This window comes from Heloderma suspectum, chromosome 1 (genome assembly GCF_057233095.1).
Source record: "Heloderma suspectum isolate Gila_16-S chromosome 1, 16-S_ref, whole genome shotgun sequence".
Lineage (NCBI taxonomy): Eukaryota > Metazoa > Chordata > Lepidosauria > Squamata > Helodermatidae > Heloderma > Heloderma suspectum.
This window is the reverse complement of record NC_139458.1, coordinates 343,890,468-343,906,586: the sequence shown is the minus strand read 5'-3', so window position 1 is coordinate 343,906,586 and position 16,119 is coordinate 343,890,468. Positions and strand designations below refer to the sequence as shown.

Sequence of the window (16,119 nt, the reverse complement as noted above, 5' to 3'; positions counted from 1 at the left end):
ATTACTAATGGGAAAACCATAGTTTTGATTAGACGGACCTTTGTCGGCAAGGTGATGTCTCTGCTTCTTACTATGCTGTCTAGGTTTGCCATAGCTTTCCTCCCAAGGAGCAAGCGTCTTTTAATTTCATGGCTACAGTCACCGTCTGCGGTGATCTTGGAGCCCAAGAAAGTAAAATCTGTCACTGCTTCCATTTCTTCCCCTTCTATATGCCAGGAAGTGATGGGGCCCGATGCCAGGATCTGAGTTTTGTTAATGTTGAGTTTCAAACCAGCTTCTGCACTCTCCTCTTTCACCCTCAACAAGAGGCTCTTGAGATCCTCTTCGCTTTCTGCCATTAGGGTGGTATCGTCTGCATATCGGAGGTTGTTGATAATTCTCCCAGCAATCTTAATTCCGACCTCTGATTCATCCAACCCGGCATTTCTCATGATGTACTCTGCACAGAAGTTAAATAAGCAGGGTGACAATATGCCAGCCTTGTCGTACTCCTTTCCCAATTTTGAACCACTCGGTTGTTCCATGTCTGGTTCTTACTGTTGCTTCTTCACTCTCGTACAGGTTTCTCAGGAGACAGGTAAGGTGGTCTGGTACTCCCATCACTTTCAGAATTTGCCACAGTTTGTTGTGATCCACACAATCAAAGGCTTTAGCGTAGTCAATGAGGCAGAAAGAGACGTTTTTCTGGAATTCTCTTGCTTTCTCCATGATCCAGCGAATGTTGCCAATTTGATCTCTAGTTCCTCTGCCTCTTCGAAACCCAGCTTCTACTTCCGGTAGTTCTCGGTTCGCATACTGCTGAAGCCTAGCTTGTAGGATTTTGAGCATCACCTTGCTGCCATGTGAAATGAGCGCAATTGTGCGGTAGTTTGAACACTCTTTGGCGTTGCCCTTCTTTGGAATTGGAATGTAAACTGACCTTTTCCAGTCTTGCGGCCATTGTTGAGTGTTCCAAATTTGTTGGCATATTGAATGCAGCACTTTAACAGCATCATCTTTTAGGATTTTAAATAGCTCAGCTGGAATACTGTCATCTCCACTAGCTTTGTTGTTAGTAATGCTTCCTAAGGCCCACTTGACTTCACTCTCGAGGATGTCCGGCTCAAGTTCAGTGACCGCACTATCATGGCTATCAGGGACATTCAGATCTTTCCTGTACAGTTCTTCTGTGTATTCTTTCCACCTCTTCTTAATCTCATCCGCATCTGTGAGGTCCCTGCCTTCTTTGTCCTTTATCATGCCCGTCTTTGCACAAAACGTTCCCTTGAGATCTCCAATTTTCTTGAAGAGATCTCTAGTCTTTCCCATTCTGTTGTTTTCCTCGATTTCTTTGCATTGTTCATTTAAGAAGGCCTTCTTGTCTCTCCTACCTATTCTCTGGAACTCTGCATTCAGTTGGATATATCTTCTTTATTTATTTATTAAATTTATTAATCGCCCATCTGACTGGTCACCCAGCCACTCTGGGCGATGTACAACCCACCATAAAACAATTTAAAACAATAAAATTTTACCATAAATTTTTTTTTTAAAATACCCTAACCCACCCCAAATGCCTGCCTGAACAACCACGTTTTTAATGCACGACGGAAGCTCATTAAAGAGGGGGCATGACGGAGTTCCCTAGGGAGGGAGTTCCACAGAGTGGGGGCTACCACAGAGAAGGCCCTCTCCCTCGTCCCCACCAGTCTAGCTGTCCTGGCTGATGGGACAGAGAGAAGGCCATCCGAGGCTGATCTTGTTAAGCGGCCTGTCTGGTGTTGCTGGAGGCGCTCCTGAAGATAGGCTGGGCCGGAACCATATAGGGTTTTAAAGGTCAAAACCAACACCTTGAATTTGGCCCGGAAAACAACTGGTAACCAGTGCAACTCCTTCAGCACTGGAGTGATGTGATCTCGCCGGCGGCTGCCTTTAATCAGGCGAGCCGCCGCGTTCTGTACCAGCTGCAGTTTCCGAACCGTCTTCAAGGGTAACCCCACGAAATCTTCCCCTTTCTCCCTTGCTTTTCGCTTCCCTTCTTTCCTCAGCTACTTGTAAAGCCTTATCAGACTCCCACTTGGCTTTCTTGCATTTCTTTTTCTTTGGGATGGATTGAGTTGCTGCCTCCTGAACAATGTTACGGACCTCAGTCCATAGTTCCTCAGGCACTCTGTCTATCAGGTCTAATCCCTGAAATCTATTCCTCACCTCCACTGTATATTCATAAGGGATAGGATTTAGGTCATACCTGAATGGTTTAGTGGTTTTCCCTACGTTCTTCAATTTAAGCCAAAATTTTGCAAGAAGCAGCTCATGATCTGAGCCACAGTCAGCTCCAGGTCTTGTTCTGACTGACTGTGTACAGCTTCTCCATCTTTGGCTGCAAAGGACATAATCAATTTGATTTCGATATTGACCGTCTGGTGATGTCCATGTGTAGAGTCGTCTCTTGTGCTGTTGGAAAAGAGTGTTTGCTATGATCAGCGTGTTCTCTTGGCAAAACTCTATTAGCTTTTGTCCTGCTTCATTTTGTACACCAAGGCCATGCCTGCCTGTTATCCCAGTGATTTCTTGACTTCCTAATTTAGCATTCCAATCCCCTATGATGAAGAGGACATCTTTTTGGAGTGTTAGTTCTAGAAGGTGTTGTAGGTCTTCATAGAACCGATCAACCTCAGCTTCTTCGGCCTCAGTGGTTGGGGCATAGACTTGAATTACTGTGATGTTGAATGGTTTGCCTTGGATTCGTACTGAAATCATTCTATCATTTTTGAGATTGTACCCCAGTACTGCTTTTCCCACCCTGGAAATGGATGCCTGTCCATTTTAGTTCACTGATTCCCAAGATGTCGATGTTCAATCTTGCCATATCATGTTTGACCACCTCCAGCTTACCCTGATTCATTGATCTGACATTCCAGGTTCCTAAACAATATTGTTCTTTACAGCATCGGATTTTCTTTTCACCACCAGACACATCCACAGCTGAGTGTCCTTTCGGCTTTGGCCCAGCCGCTTCACTCTTTCTGGCGCTACTTGGAAATACTCTCTGCTCTTCCCCAGTAGTATATTGGACACCTTCCGATCTGAGGGGCTCATCTTCCGGCATCATCTCTTTTAGCCTTGTGATACGTTCCATGGGGTTTTCTTGGCAAGAATACTGGAGTGGGTTGCCATTTCCTTCTCCAGTGGACCACATTTTGTCAGAACTCTCTGCCATGGCCTGTCCGTCTTGGGTGGCCCTGCACGGCATAGTTTATGGTTTCACTGAGTTACGCAAGCCCCTTCGCCACAACAAGGCAGTGATCCATGAAGGGGAGAACCATCATCCTAGGGGTCCTCAACACCAAGTCTGAGACCACCTCCATCAGCTCAGGCAGGGAGACTGTTGGGTAGTGGGGTGGGCTACACCAGCAGAATCCCTAATCTGTCCTGGATATCCAGTATAAGATACAAACACTCAAGATAGGCACTCAAATGGACAGGAAGCTTAACCAGGGAGATAGAATCTTTATAGACCACAACAACCCCACCTCCCTGACGCTCAAGCTGGTGTTGGTGCTGCACCAAATATTCAGGAGGGCGAAGCTGGGAGAGACTAACTCCTTCAGCTAGTACAGAATGCAGCAGTTCACCTATTTACAAGTTTGGACAGACGTCCTCACATGTCACCTATTGTGAAGCATCTGTCCTGGCTGCCATTTTATTTCTTGGTCCAATTCAAAGTGCGAGTTTTTTTCCTTTGAAGCTCTAAATGGCTTGGGTTCCCTTGGCTTGAACGTGGAAACCTCCACCATTCTTGCTATTTTGCTGTCAGCATTATGACAGCAAAAAGGCGGTGCGCTGAGGGTGGGTTGGCTCCAGTGGATCAAAATCCCTCCTATTCCTCCGACAAAGGAGGGAAAGTATATCAGACCTGCAGCTGGCATACTTATTTTTCTTCCGGTGCCTCCACCACCTTTTGTCCTGCTGGCATGAGCCTGGCAGTCTTGGATCTGGAGGATCCTCCACCTTGGATTCTCCCTGTGTGTCCCCCCCCCCCCCCGCCCACCAAGACATTACCAGCACAACCCCATGCATATTTACTCGGACATAAGCCCAATTTTGTTTATGTCCTAGTACGTATGTTTACTATTGCAGCCTAAAATACTCAGAGGAATTATTGACATTTTTCTTCCATAATATTAGAAAAGGACACAGTACGGAAGCTCATATAAATGAAAAGCCAGAAAATTAGATGTTGCACATGTGTTTTATCAAAATAAACTGGGAGCAGTGCGCATAAGTTTTCAACACAATTTACATTGCCTATTAAAATAATAGTAGGGAAAACATTGTATCTATTTGTAGCATAAAAATGACAGCCAGCAACGAAAGACAATCTGCATTTTTTTTCTCAATGGAAGAGCCAAAATTACAGGATCTAACCAGGCATGCTGCCGTAACAGGAAATCATCAGGTACCTGCTGGTGTATCCTTGCTGTCTCTGTATCCAGGCTCCCATCTGCAGCGTGGGCCTCAGCCAGCAACCCTTCTGCTTCAGTTAACCAGTGTGAGAGATCATTGAGATCGCAGTGGAACTGTCTCCATTCTTCCACAGACTTATCAAAGCAACTGAATGAAACAAATGAGGGTGGGAGAAAGTCATTTCCTACATATTTTTCCAAAGCAAGAGTGCTTTGTATACCGAGGTACCCTTGCAAAATGGGAACTGGTCTTATGAAAACCCTTTATATTGCAGGGACAGCAGCAGAAAACTTGCACGGCCGTTCAGCTAAGAGAATCAAGCATGAAAACTGCATGGAAAATGAAGAATGATTAGGTGCGTTAGATCCAACTTAAAGGAAAACATTATTCGCACATCAGTAGGAGTGGAAAAAAATGATTAATTACTCTTGGTTTTATATATTTATATATCTACCCACAGCCATTTAGAAAGGAACTGCCCAAGCCTAAATTCAGAGACAGAGCAGGACAAGTTTACAGGAAGTTCAACTCTTATTCCAAAATCAGATTTGCCCATGGACTCATGGGCTGTAACAGGTACATCAAGAATGAGTAGGAAAGGACCCAAATACCATAACTATGTAAACCTGGACTCAGAATATCTGGGCAGAAGTTCAGGGCCCCACAGCCTGAAGGGCCCCCAGACAACCTCAAGTTGGCTGCATCTTCCCTAAAAAAATAACTGCTTTTTTTCTGAAGTAGAAAAAGGACACTCTCTTTCTCCCAACACTGCCTAGAAAGCTGAGGTGGGGAAGAGGAGCAGATCACAATCAGGTTGGCCCCAGCATTTGCTCCACTATCTAATCGGGAAAGGTTCTTTTTTCTTTTTTACAAACGTTCCATTCCATAGCAGCAGATGTGCTGCTCCACCATTCACTGCTCTTTAGTTGGTTGCTTTGGAGCCTTCCAATAACATGCACTTTGCAGCTGTATACAACTGCTTAAGAAGGTCTGTATGCAGGAATTCAGGAACACTAGGTTCGAAAAGATGAAGCACCATTGCTTTAGGAGTTACCAGTGATCTAAGGTGAAGAAGTTCCTGACAATAATCAGCAAATAATCACGTTCCAAAACTCCTGCACTGTAGAACGTTCCCACCAAAGATGGGAAAGTATGAACTAATGTGGCCACACCCCTTCCAACAATATTGACTATAATTTGGATGTACTGGGTGAAGCCTTGCAGGAGTAATGTACCACCTACTCAGAACTTTGTATTGTGCTTCTTTTATATTAGTGTGGATTGATAAAGATGCAAAAGAAGTCCAAATACACTGCCAATCATCTTTTTCCAAAGACTCACATAAGTCAGTCTCCCATGCCTGCACACAGGATGGCTTGTCATCCAATAATGGCATTTGGAGGATTTTATAAACAGATGACATCAAACCTTTATTTGAAGTAACAGCAGCTTCTTTTTAAGAATGTTCCACAGCAGCAGATGTGCTGCTCCACCATTCACACATGCCCATTGCTTGGCTTATAAAAAAACAGAAAAAGGAAACCCTACTTAATGCCACCTGTTACACTGGGGGGGGGGGGTGGAGCAACATGACTGGAGCAGAAGGGGATGGGAAGAAACCTGGGCGGCCTGGCTGTGGCAGGGGAGGCAGCTGCCAGGATGCCTAGAGGGCACCCTCAGTCCTAGCAATGCCACTGCTCCAGAGGGTGTGAAAGAGGGACTACAGCTGTCAGAGAAATACAGCTGCACACAGCTGACCACCAGGCAATCAGTACTGCAGAAGGTCAGTTCTACAGCAAAAATTACAGTACCAGCAAAGAGAAGAGGAAACTGGACTTGCCACACAGGCAGAAAAGAATGTGATGGCTACTATTTATAGAAGTCTTTATGCACGTATTGTGAGCAACAACTACAGTGTTTTGGAACTGGCTGATCCTTTCTTCCAATAGCCTCGGCTGGCAGGAAGAGGCTGATTTTTTTTTTACTTCTCCTAATTGTGTAGGTTTGACCTTTACTGGGCAAAATAATTAAGCAATGGTACCTGTGGGGAGGGGGGTAAGCTTTGTTACATTTGATAATGATATCACAAAATAAATTTCTAAGAATTCTTAAAATGTAATATGAAAATCTGGATCAATATTAGATTGCCATATTATTTACACTTCCAAAGGAAGGCATAGCTGAAAGGACTTGTTTGGCCTCAGATGATAAAGCACATTTGACTGTTTGCAAAAGTCAGCTCTGGGGTGTTGTTCAGAGATGAACACTTCCAGTTACCGCTGAATCAGTGTGGATGCAGGAGTATTTGGCTTGCAGACTTTCTATGGGTGCCCTCTTGAAAAATGGAGGAGACTAACAACTCTCTGCTGAACAGATGCCCACAGAAATTTCTCTTTTGGGGGCACATATAGCATAAAGCAAAGACATAATTCTAATTAAATCATGGTTCATCTACTAGAAGACAACACTGTGTTAAATTCATCCATCTCTCCTTTGAAAAAGTCACTCGCTTAATAGCTGTGGGTCTTTCTGGACTGTGCACCCACACTGATAGGCTCTTTGCTTGGTTTCTGTGGCTCTGCTATCCCATGAACTTTGAACCCTAAGATGTCAGGGTGGACACTGAGCCCATAGAACCTCAGAGCAGTTCTGAATCTGAGGAGGAACAGCCATCCGTGGGAGAGGAGCGCGCTCTTCCCTCCCAGGCCCTGCAGCTGGCAGAGATTCCTCCTACCGACATTCCAGACACAGATAGCAGTCCTGGGAGTGAAAGAATGCAGGAGGAGGATTGGCTGAATGCTCGACGCAGACGCAGAGAGCGACGAGCTATGGAGGGCACGGAAAGGAGGCGTAGTGCCCATTTGGCGCGCAAGCAACGGTTGCATCCAGAGGACCCAAGGGAAAAGGGGAGGGACTCTCCCTAGCCCATAAGTTCAGGATCTGCAAGTGATTCTTGTTCAAATGGGGACGAACTGTTTCCAACCCGGGGCATAGATTACTCTGCTGTTCATAGCTTAGTCACTGGTGATAGAGTTATTAAGTTGTAAAAGGAATAAAGCCTTGAAAAGAATCCTTTGTCTGTGTCTGGAGTTGGCTACTGGAGTAGACTGAAAGAGGCCGGCTAGGGCCTCCTGACATAAGAGGCCTGGATCAGGAGTGTCTAATCCTAGACAAAAAGGAGAGCAAATCCTTCATTTCTAACAAAACATATCCAAAGAGACATCGAAGAATTTAACAATGAAAATTATAATATATTGAAAGAATACAATAAAGTACTTTGGCACTAATGCGTAAGTGATCACAATGGATTGCTATAACCCAACTATGCACCTAAAATTTAACCATGATACCTTCAACTGATGCAAAAGTCAGCATAAATAATAAGAAAATTCATTTGTTTATAATGACCAATACTAGCTTTACAGAAAAAGCAACTCTCTCTAATATAATAAATATCAATAGGTTCCAGGGCATTAACTGCACTATCCATGAACCACACAGAATAAAATATTAGGCATGGTACTTAGAAACACTATTTATAGTATTTCAGTCTTAGCATTAAAGAAATTCTAAGCAAGCCCAGTCACATTTTAAATAAGATGAAAAAGAAGATGTAATATTTATAAGACTCAAATAATGCCTTACCCTTCAATGAATCAGTTAGAAAGTTAATCTGTTGTACTTCACCAATTAATTGTGAATGTTTAATTTCTCTTTTTAAACAAGAAGACTGGATTGGCTGCTTAATTGTTAACTTAATGAGATTACTGAAGTTTCCAAATGGATGATGAAGCTTTAAATGTAGTCAGTCATGGACACAAATCCACAGAGTAAAAGCTTTTTCTAACACTTGCTATGCACAAATAACATTTTGGATATTACACAGAATCATTTTGGATCTGATGCTGCACCCAGAGCATGTCAGGATTGGGCCCAGGCTCCCTGTTCAGTCTGAAGATTCAGGTTCAGAGACAGGGCTAGGAGAAGAACAGCTGGGACAAAGGGCGGGGGACAAAATTCCCCAAGACTCTCCAGGAGCCAGTGAAGAACCTTCCCAAGAGCATATCCATCAGGAGGGTCTCATACAGATACTGCCTTCCCTCCCCGCACTGGAATCAGCTTCTTCCAGAGCGGGAAGAAGGGCACAAATTAGCAGACACAAGAGTCCGCCGTCAATCCAAGAGAGTAGACCTTATGAGAGGTGGGAAGCACTCTGCCAGGCTGACCAACCACCAGAGGCAAGGAAGGGAGGACCCACCCTGGAGGGGCTCAGAAAGCCATTTGGCTACTATATAGTAGCCCATAGTTAGTCTAGCAGCAACACTCTTCCTACTGAAGTTTCTCTATCAGAGGACTCAACTTAGCCAATTAGACCCTAAGGGCAGCATCTAACTTTTATTGACTCTAATGGTTTGAAGAGGCTGTTAGTTCAATAAAAGAGTGTGGATTGCAAGTGGAGCCTCTGACTGTTTTTACTGCTCAGCGGGAGGGCCTGGAAATGTGACAAACTGTTTACACACACACACACACACACACACACACACACAAATAACACTCAAAAGATGAGGCCAGTGACTGATGAAATTCCACATGTCCTGCCATCTCAGTTATTGTGAACAAGATTCAAGGTGAAATTAACAAAATGCTCAGCATATTAATGCGGTCTGCTGTTGGGTCCAGTTAATGAACATGAAAGAATTACCCAGAACCATCATGACTTTAACTGGGACAGTGGCATACACATCTCTGAGATGGGAAATGGCATATGGCTAGACGAAGTGAAGGAAGGGAGCCCAGAGAGGGTGGGCAGAGAGTGCTAGAGCTCCCCTAAGATTTGCTGAAGCCCCAGAGACCATCTGGCAAAATAAACTGCTGTTGCCATCAAGGCTAATTGATGAGGGAGAGGTGCTGCTCATTTTCTAGGGCCCAACAACTGACTGCTTGCTTGCTGTGCTGTGGGAGGAGAGCTTTGCTGGGGAGGAAGGAGTCGAGCTAAGGGCTAATGTGTGGAGAAAGAAGACAGACCTAAGGCTAAGAGAGAATGGCGGTCGAGCCCTGAACAGTGAACTTCTTCTATCATTCTATAATATTCATGAACTGTGTCTTTTCAGTAAACTTGAGATCCTATTTAAATTTAATAGTGGACCTCCTTCAGCCTAACTTAAAAACACTTCTCATATCCCTGCCTGCTAACATGCACTAGACATTTATTAAGCAATATTATCATTGCTGTTAATAAACAATTGTTGTTGTTGTTGTCGTCGCTGTTGTTATTAATAAGCTTAACATGGCTGGCCTAAGGGCTGACCTAAAAATGTTGCCATTTGAATCAGATAATACAAAATCCCCACCTCCCCATTGACCCTTATTATTCTGCAACAACCCATCACAGAAATTAGTTTTTCTTGATACAAAAATGTTTGTTTTTAAGCACAAAGTACATGCAGCCCTTTTACTTACCATTTGCGATCATTGTACATCCTGTTAATTTTGTCCCATTCTGCATTCAACTGGGTTAGCGAATCCCCTATTTGAATCGCTTCAGGTCCAGACGCTTCCAGTATAACATCAGGTTGTTTTTCATGAATAACAGCAATCTGATCCCCAAGTTTGTCCAATATGTCTTTTATGTTCTGTAAGTAACATAAAAATATTATGGAAGCGCTCAATAAGGCAGCATTAGAAGCCACTACAGAATAAATGCCAGCTGAAATAAATGAAAGTCTGGTTAGATGGCAAAAATAACAATTACATATACTTTTAATTTATTCCATATGGATTTGTAGCCATAACCTTAAAAATATAATTCTGTCCAATGAATTTTTCAATAATATTTTACTAAGGGCAAATAAAATGTACACCCAGTGAGCTTAGAATCCAAATACCACATTACCTAAATAATTAGTTTAAAATGTACTTACTTTCATTCTTATAGGAGAATATTTCTCCTTTATTAAGCAGCATGACGTTACATATTTCTGTCTCTTCCTGACTTCACCAAGACTCAAACTTTTGTTAGACTGGGCCTGTTCAAATGATCCCCCACAATCACAAACACACATCCATTCCTGAGTACTCCTGATTATCAGGTAGGTTTTCCTATCTCTCTCATTCTCTCTCTCTCTCACACACACACAAACACACACACAAACACACACACACTTGCACCCTTCAAGTACACATTAACAGTGCAATCCTATACATGTCTACTCAAAAGTAAGTCCCACTGAGTTGAATAGGGCTTACTCCCTTGTAAGTGGATATAGTGTTGTAGCCTTAATGTAGTACCTGAACTATCACATTTATTTAATCTTCCTGATCTTAAACTCCAAACTCTGTATTTGGGGACATACAACTTTCTAATAAACACAGTATCTCCAAGTTCAGGCAGTATATTCTGAGTGTGATTAAAGTAGTAGGCAGGTGGAGGTATGCTCTTAGTCTCCCTGTATGTAAAAAAAAAGGGGGGGGGGTCGTACTATTGTCTGACCAGGTGTAATATAACTACTACTTACAACTCACTTCTGAACAGCCTTCAATCCGGTTTCTCCCCATTCCATTCCAACTGTGTTACACTATCTTTTTAAAAATCAGTATGATCTCTTAAGAGTTACATTTCAATACATGAAATAATTTATACATAACCAATCCAGGGCAACAGTAGGATTGTGAGGCTATTCTAGAAATATTAGGGGCATATGTGCCTGTGATCAAGTGGCAACTGATTTTCTACATGACGAAATCTGAGAATACTCCTTTAGAGCCAATTTTGTAACATTTGAAAGTACCTTGAAATGTACTTACGCTATTAGAACTTAGAACTTTAAAACAATAAGCACCATTTTAGTACTCATTTTTGCTTTCTATCCTAAACTATGTTTCAGTTTCTAATACCTTTAATGAATCTTCTTGAGTAGAAAAATCCTCATAGATACCAGCATGAAGTTCTGGAGCATTCAGCAAAAGCTCAGCATCAGCTATAGCCAGTAAAATCTTGTTAATTTCAACCAGGTATTCTGCAGGGAATGGAGATGCTCTGATTGTCGATGAATGAAGACCTTGAATCCTCTGTGGGGTTCCGCAAAGAAGAAAAAGAAGAAAGTTCTTTTAACTAACCTCATTATAAAATAAAAAGAAACTTCATTTATTTGTATTTTCATTATATCCTACCCTTAAGGGTATATATCCTACCCTTAAGGGTACCCTTAAGAGCCAGCATGGTGTAGTGGCGAGAGTGACGGACTGGGAGCCGAGAGATCCGGGTTCTAGTCCCCACTCGGCCATGGAAGCTCGCTGGGTGACTTTGGGCCAGCCACAGACTCTCAGCCCAACCTACCTCACAGGGTTGTTGTTGTGAGGATAAAGTGGAGGAGGAGGAGGATTATGTACGCTGCCTTGAGTTCCTTGGAGGAAAAAAGGCGGGATATAAATGTAATAAATAAATAAATAAAATTAAGGTTCAGTGCAAGTTAGAGCATTTAAAAAAAAAAAATGAATACATTATAAAAACATAGTGCACAAGACCATCCCAAGTGATTCTCCATTATAATTGCAATGATGCGTATCTACTGTAGCCAGAGCAGGTATTCCCATACATTTATCATAGAATCATAGAATAGTAGGGTTGGAAGGGGCCTACAAGGCCATCGAGTCCAACCCCCTGCTCAATGCAGGAATCCAAGTCAGAGCATCCCTGACAAATGGCTGTCCAGCCTCGTCTTAAAGGCCTCCAGTGTGGGAGAGCCCACCACCTCCCCAGGTAATTGGTTCCATTGCCGTATTGCTCTGACACTCAGGACGTTTTTCCTGATGTTCAGCCGGAATCTGGCTTCCTGTAACTTGAGCCCATTATTCCGTGTCCTGCACTCTGGGATGATCAAGAAGAGATCCTGGCCTTCTTCTCTGTGACAACCTTTCAAGTACTTGAAGAGTGCTATCATATCTCCCCTCAGTCTTCTCTTCTCAAGGCTAAACATGCCCAGTTCTTTCAGTCTCTCTTCATAGGGCTTTGTTTCCAGTCCCCTGATCATCTTTGTTGCCCTCCTTTGAACCCTCTCCAGCTTGTCTGCATCCTTCTTAAAGTGTGGTGCCCAGAACTGGACACAGTACTCCAGATGAGGCCTAACCAGTGCTGAGTAGAGGGGAACTAGTACTTCCCGGGATTTGGAAGCGATGCTTCTATTAATGCAGCCCAAAATAGCATTTGCCTTTTTTGCAGCCACATCACATTGTTGGCTCATATTCAGCTTGTGATCGACGACAATTCCAAGATCCTTCTCGCTCGTAGTGTGGTTGAGCCACGTATCCCCCATCTTGTAACTGTGCATTTGGTTTCTTTTTCCTAGGTGCAGAACTTGGCATTTGTCCCTATTAAATGCCATTCTGTTGTTTTCTGCCCAGCACTCCAGTCTATCCAGATCACTTTGAATTTTGTTTCTGTCTTCCAAAGTATTAGCTATCCCGCCCAATTTTGTGTCATCTGCAAATTTGATCAGCATTCCCTGCACCTCCTCCTCCAAGTCATTAATAAAAATGTTGAAGAGCACTGGGCCCAGGACTGAGCCCTGCGGTACCCCCCTCGTTACCTCTCCCCAGCTTGAGAAGGTCCCATTGAGAAGCACACTTTGAGTCCGATTCTGTAGCCAACTGTGGATCCACCGGATCGTTGTTTCATCTAGCCCACTTTGAGCTAGTTTGCTCATCAGGATATCATGGGGCACTTTGTCGAAAGCTTTGCTGAAGTCGAGGTATATGATGTCTACAGCATTCCCACGGTCTACAAGGGAGGTGACTTGATCAAAAAATGAGATCAGATTTGTCTGGCAGGACTTGTTTTTGACAAATCCATGTTGGCTTCGAGTAATCACGGCATTGTTGTCAAGGTGCTTCCAGATGGATTGCTTTATCATCTGCTCCAGAATTTTCCCAGGGATTGATGTCAGACTGACTGGTCTGTAGTTCCCAGGTTCCTCCTTTTTACCCTTTTTGAAGATAGGGACAACGTTAGCCCTCCTCCAGTCATCTGGCACTTCCCCGGTCCTCCATGATTTCTCAAAGAGAATAGACAGCGGTTCTGAGAGTTCTTCTGCCAGTTCCTTTATTACTCTAGGATGCAGTTCATCTGGCCCTGGAGATTTGAACTCATTCAAAGGAATTAGGTGTTCCTTGACCATATGCCTGTCGATCTCAAGCTGCAATCCTGCCCCTTCAGCCTGTACTTCGCCTTTGCCAGGGGGGTCATAGACCCTCTTTTGGGAGAAGACTGAGCCAAAGTAGGAATTGAGCACCTCTGCCTTTTCTTTGTCATCTGTTATCATTTTGCCATCCTTATTTAATAGCTGAACAACCATTTCTTTCCTCTGCCTTTTACTATGCACGTAGCTGAAGAAAGCCTTTTTGTTGTTTTTAGCATCCCTCGCTAACCTCACCTCGTTCTCCGCTTTAGCCTTCCTGACGCCATCCCTGCAATTCTGTGCTACCTGCCTGTACTCTTCCTTTGTTACTTGGCCTTCTTTCCACTTCCTATATGTGTCCTTTTTTGTTTTCAGGTCATCCCTAAGCTTTTTGTGAAGCCACATTGGCTTCTTCTGTTGTCTTCCACCTTTTCTTCTTGTTGGAATTGTTTGTGATTGTGCCTTGAGAATTTCCTTTTTTAAAAGTTCCCACCCATCTTGGACTCCTTTTCTCGCTAGCATTGTTTGCCATGGGACCTTACTGATCATTGTTCTGAGTTTATTAAAATCAGCTTTCCTAAAATCCAGGGTACGGGTTTGAGTACACTCGGCTTTTGCTTCCCTTAGAACCAAGAACTCAAGTACAACATGGTCGCTTTCCCCCAGAGTTCCTGTAACTGCTACTTTATCCACTAAGTCATCTCTGTTGGTTAGGATCAAGTCAAGGATAGCCGATCCTCTAGTTCCTTCCTCTACTTTCTGTAGGAGGAAGTGATCCGCCACACAAGTCAGGAATTTCCTGGAGGGGCCATGTTTTGCAGAATTTGTCTCCCAACAAATATCGGGGAAATTGAAGTCCCCCATTACTACTACATCATGCTTCCTTAAAACATTGGCTATTTGCTTTTCAAAAGTTTCATCCTTGGCTTCTCCTTGATTGGGTGGCCGGTAGTAGACTCCGACCACCAGGTTCCTTTTATTCTTTGCTCCATTTATTTCAACCCAGATGCTCTCGATGGGGCTACCAAGCTCCTCCTCCTGTATTTCTGTGCAGAGATATGTATTTTTCACATACAGTGCAACCCCGCCTCCCTTTCTGTTCCTCCTGTTCTTTTTGAACAAGTTATATCCTTCAACTGCTGTATTCCAGTCATGAGAGTCATCCCACCAAGTCTCAGTTATACCTATCAAGTCATAATTTCCCTCCTGTATTAAGAGTTCAAGTTCGTTCTGTTTGTTTCCCATACTCTGGGCATTAGTATATAGACATCGAAGACCATGTGCTTCATAGTCTGGCTTTCTTCCTACATGTGTCTGAAGACTATTATTGGGCGCTATCAGCGCTGTTCTCTCCATTGCAGTGCATGCGCCTACGTCCATTGTTACCCCCAACATTACATTTCCCTTCCCCGTAGGATTCAGTTTAAAGCCCTCCTGATGAAGTTCTTCATGCTGTGGCCAAACACATTCTTCCCAGCCTTTGTGAGGTGCAACCCATCCCTAGCCAACAGCCCATCTTCCAGGAAGTATAGCCCGTGGTCCCAGAATCCAAATCTCTCTCGTCGGCACCACCTTCGTAGCCAGTCATTCACCCGGAGTATTTTTCGTTCCCTTTCTATCCCTCTTCTAACTACTGGAAGGATGGATGAGAAAACTACCTGGGCCCCAAAGTTCTTGAGTTTCCTTCCCAAAACTTCAAAGTCTGACGTGATCTCTTTCTGTCACGTAAAGACGTGATTTACCTGTCTTTCTGCTTGGTTTTTAAAAAAAGAGTCACTCTGTAAGTCAATAGAACAGCACAAATACAATATGATCAATCAATATTTCAACCAAGCAATTATCACCCCATCCCCTTTAATCTGCTCCCATTACCCTACCCCCACCCCCAAGACTATCCCTTTTATAACTCCCTACATTTCCAGAAAGTCTTTTCAGTCTTCTGGAGGCCTCTTGAAATGTGTATATTCATTCTGATAATCCTCAGCTGATACAGAAGCTAATACACACCTATGATGGCTCATGACATTGCTTATAGAACCAGCCAGATCATAAGGGTAACCTAAGACGCATGTTTTGCTAAAGAAAACAAGAGTCCTTCGAGAATAGTAAAGCAGCCATACAACAAGAGTTAATCCATATGTTCACTCTTGTAACTTGTGAATGTACTCCATTCACAGCATATGAATCTATTATCCCATCAATGGAGTGAATAGATCACATCACAACAAACTGCTGCTCCCAAGACTAAGTGAGAAAGGAAGAAAACTGGATGATGGGACTGCGGATGTTTTCAGATAGGTTAGGGTAGTATCTCTTCCCATTCAATGATATTATTTGGCTCTGAAAAGAGTACTTACTGAAATAGCAAGGACAACCATTATAGTTCTTATTTCAGAGATAAGCTACACCAGCACAATAGAGCTACAAATTAACAGCAGCGTTGTATCTGATCCATAAAATAAAGTTGGGGCAATTCATTTAAAATGTTTTTAAAAGTTCA

At 43.3% G+C, this 16,119-nt stretch overlaps 1 protein-coding gene across 11 annotated transcripts in view; it reads right to left on the bottom strand.

Moving 5' to 3' along the window:
• Positions 1 to 16,119, bottom strand: part of UTRN (utrophin) — a 507,208-nt gene that overhangs the window by 305,206 nt on the left and 185,883 nt on the right. For all 11 annotated transcript variants that reach the window (XM_084827754.1, XM_084827752.1, XM_084827759.1 and 8 more), the window contains exons 41-43: positions 11,341 to 11,514; positions 9,907 to 10,079; positions 4,443 to 4,593 (exon numbers count right to left, since the gene is read on the bottom strand). In XM_084827754.1, the coding sequence (XP_084683880.1) occupies positions 4,443 to 4,593; positions 9,907 to 10,079; positions 11,341 to 11,514 (498 nt within the window). The remainder of the gene's footprint in view (positions 1 to 4,442; positions 4,594 to 9,906; positions 10,080 to 11,340; positions 11,515 to 16,119) is intronic.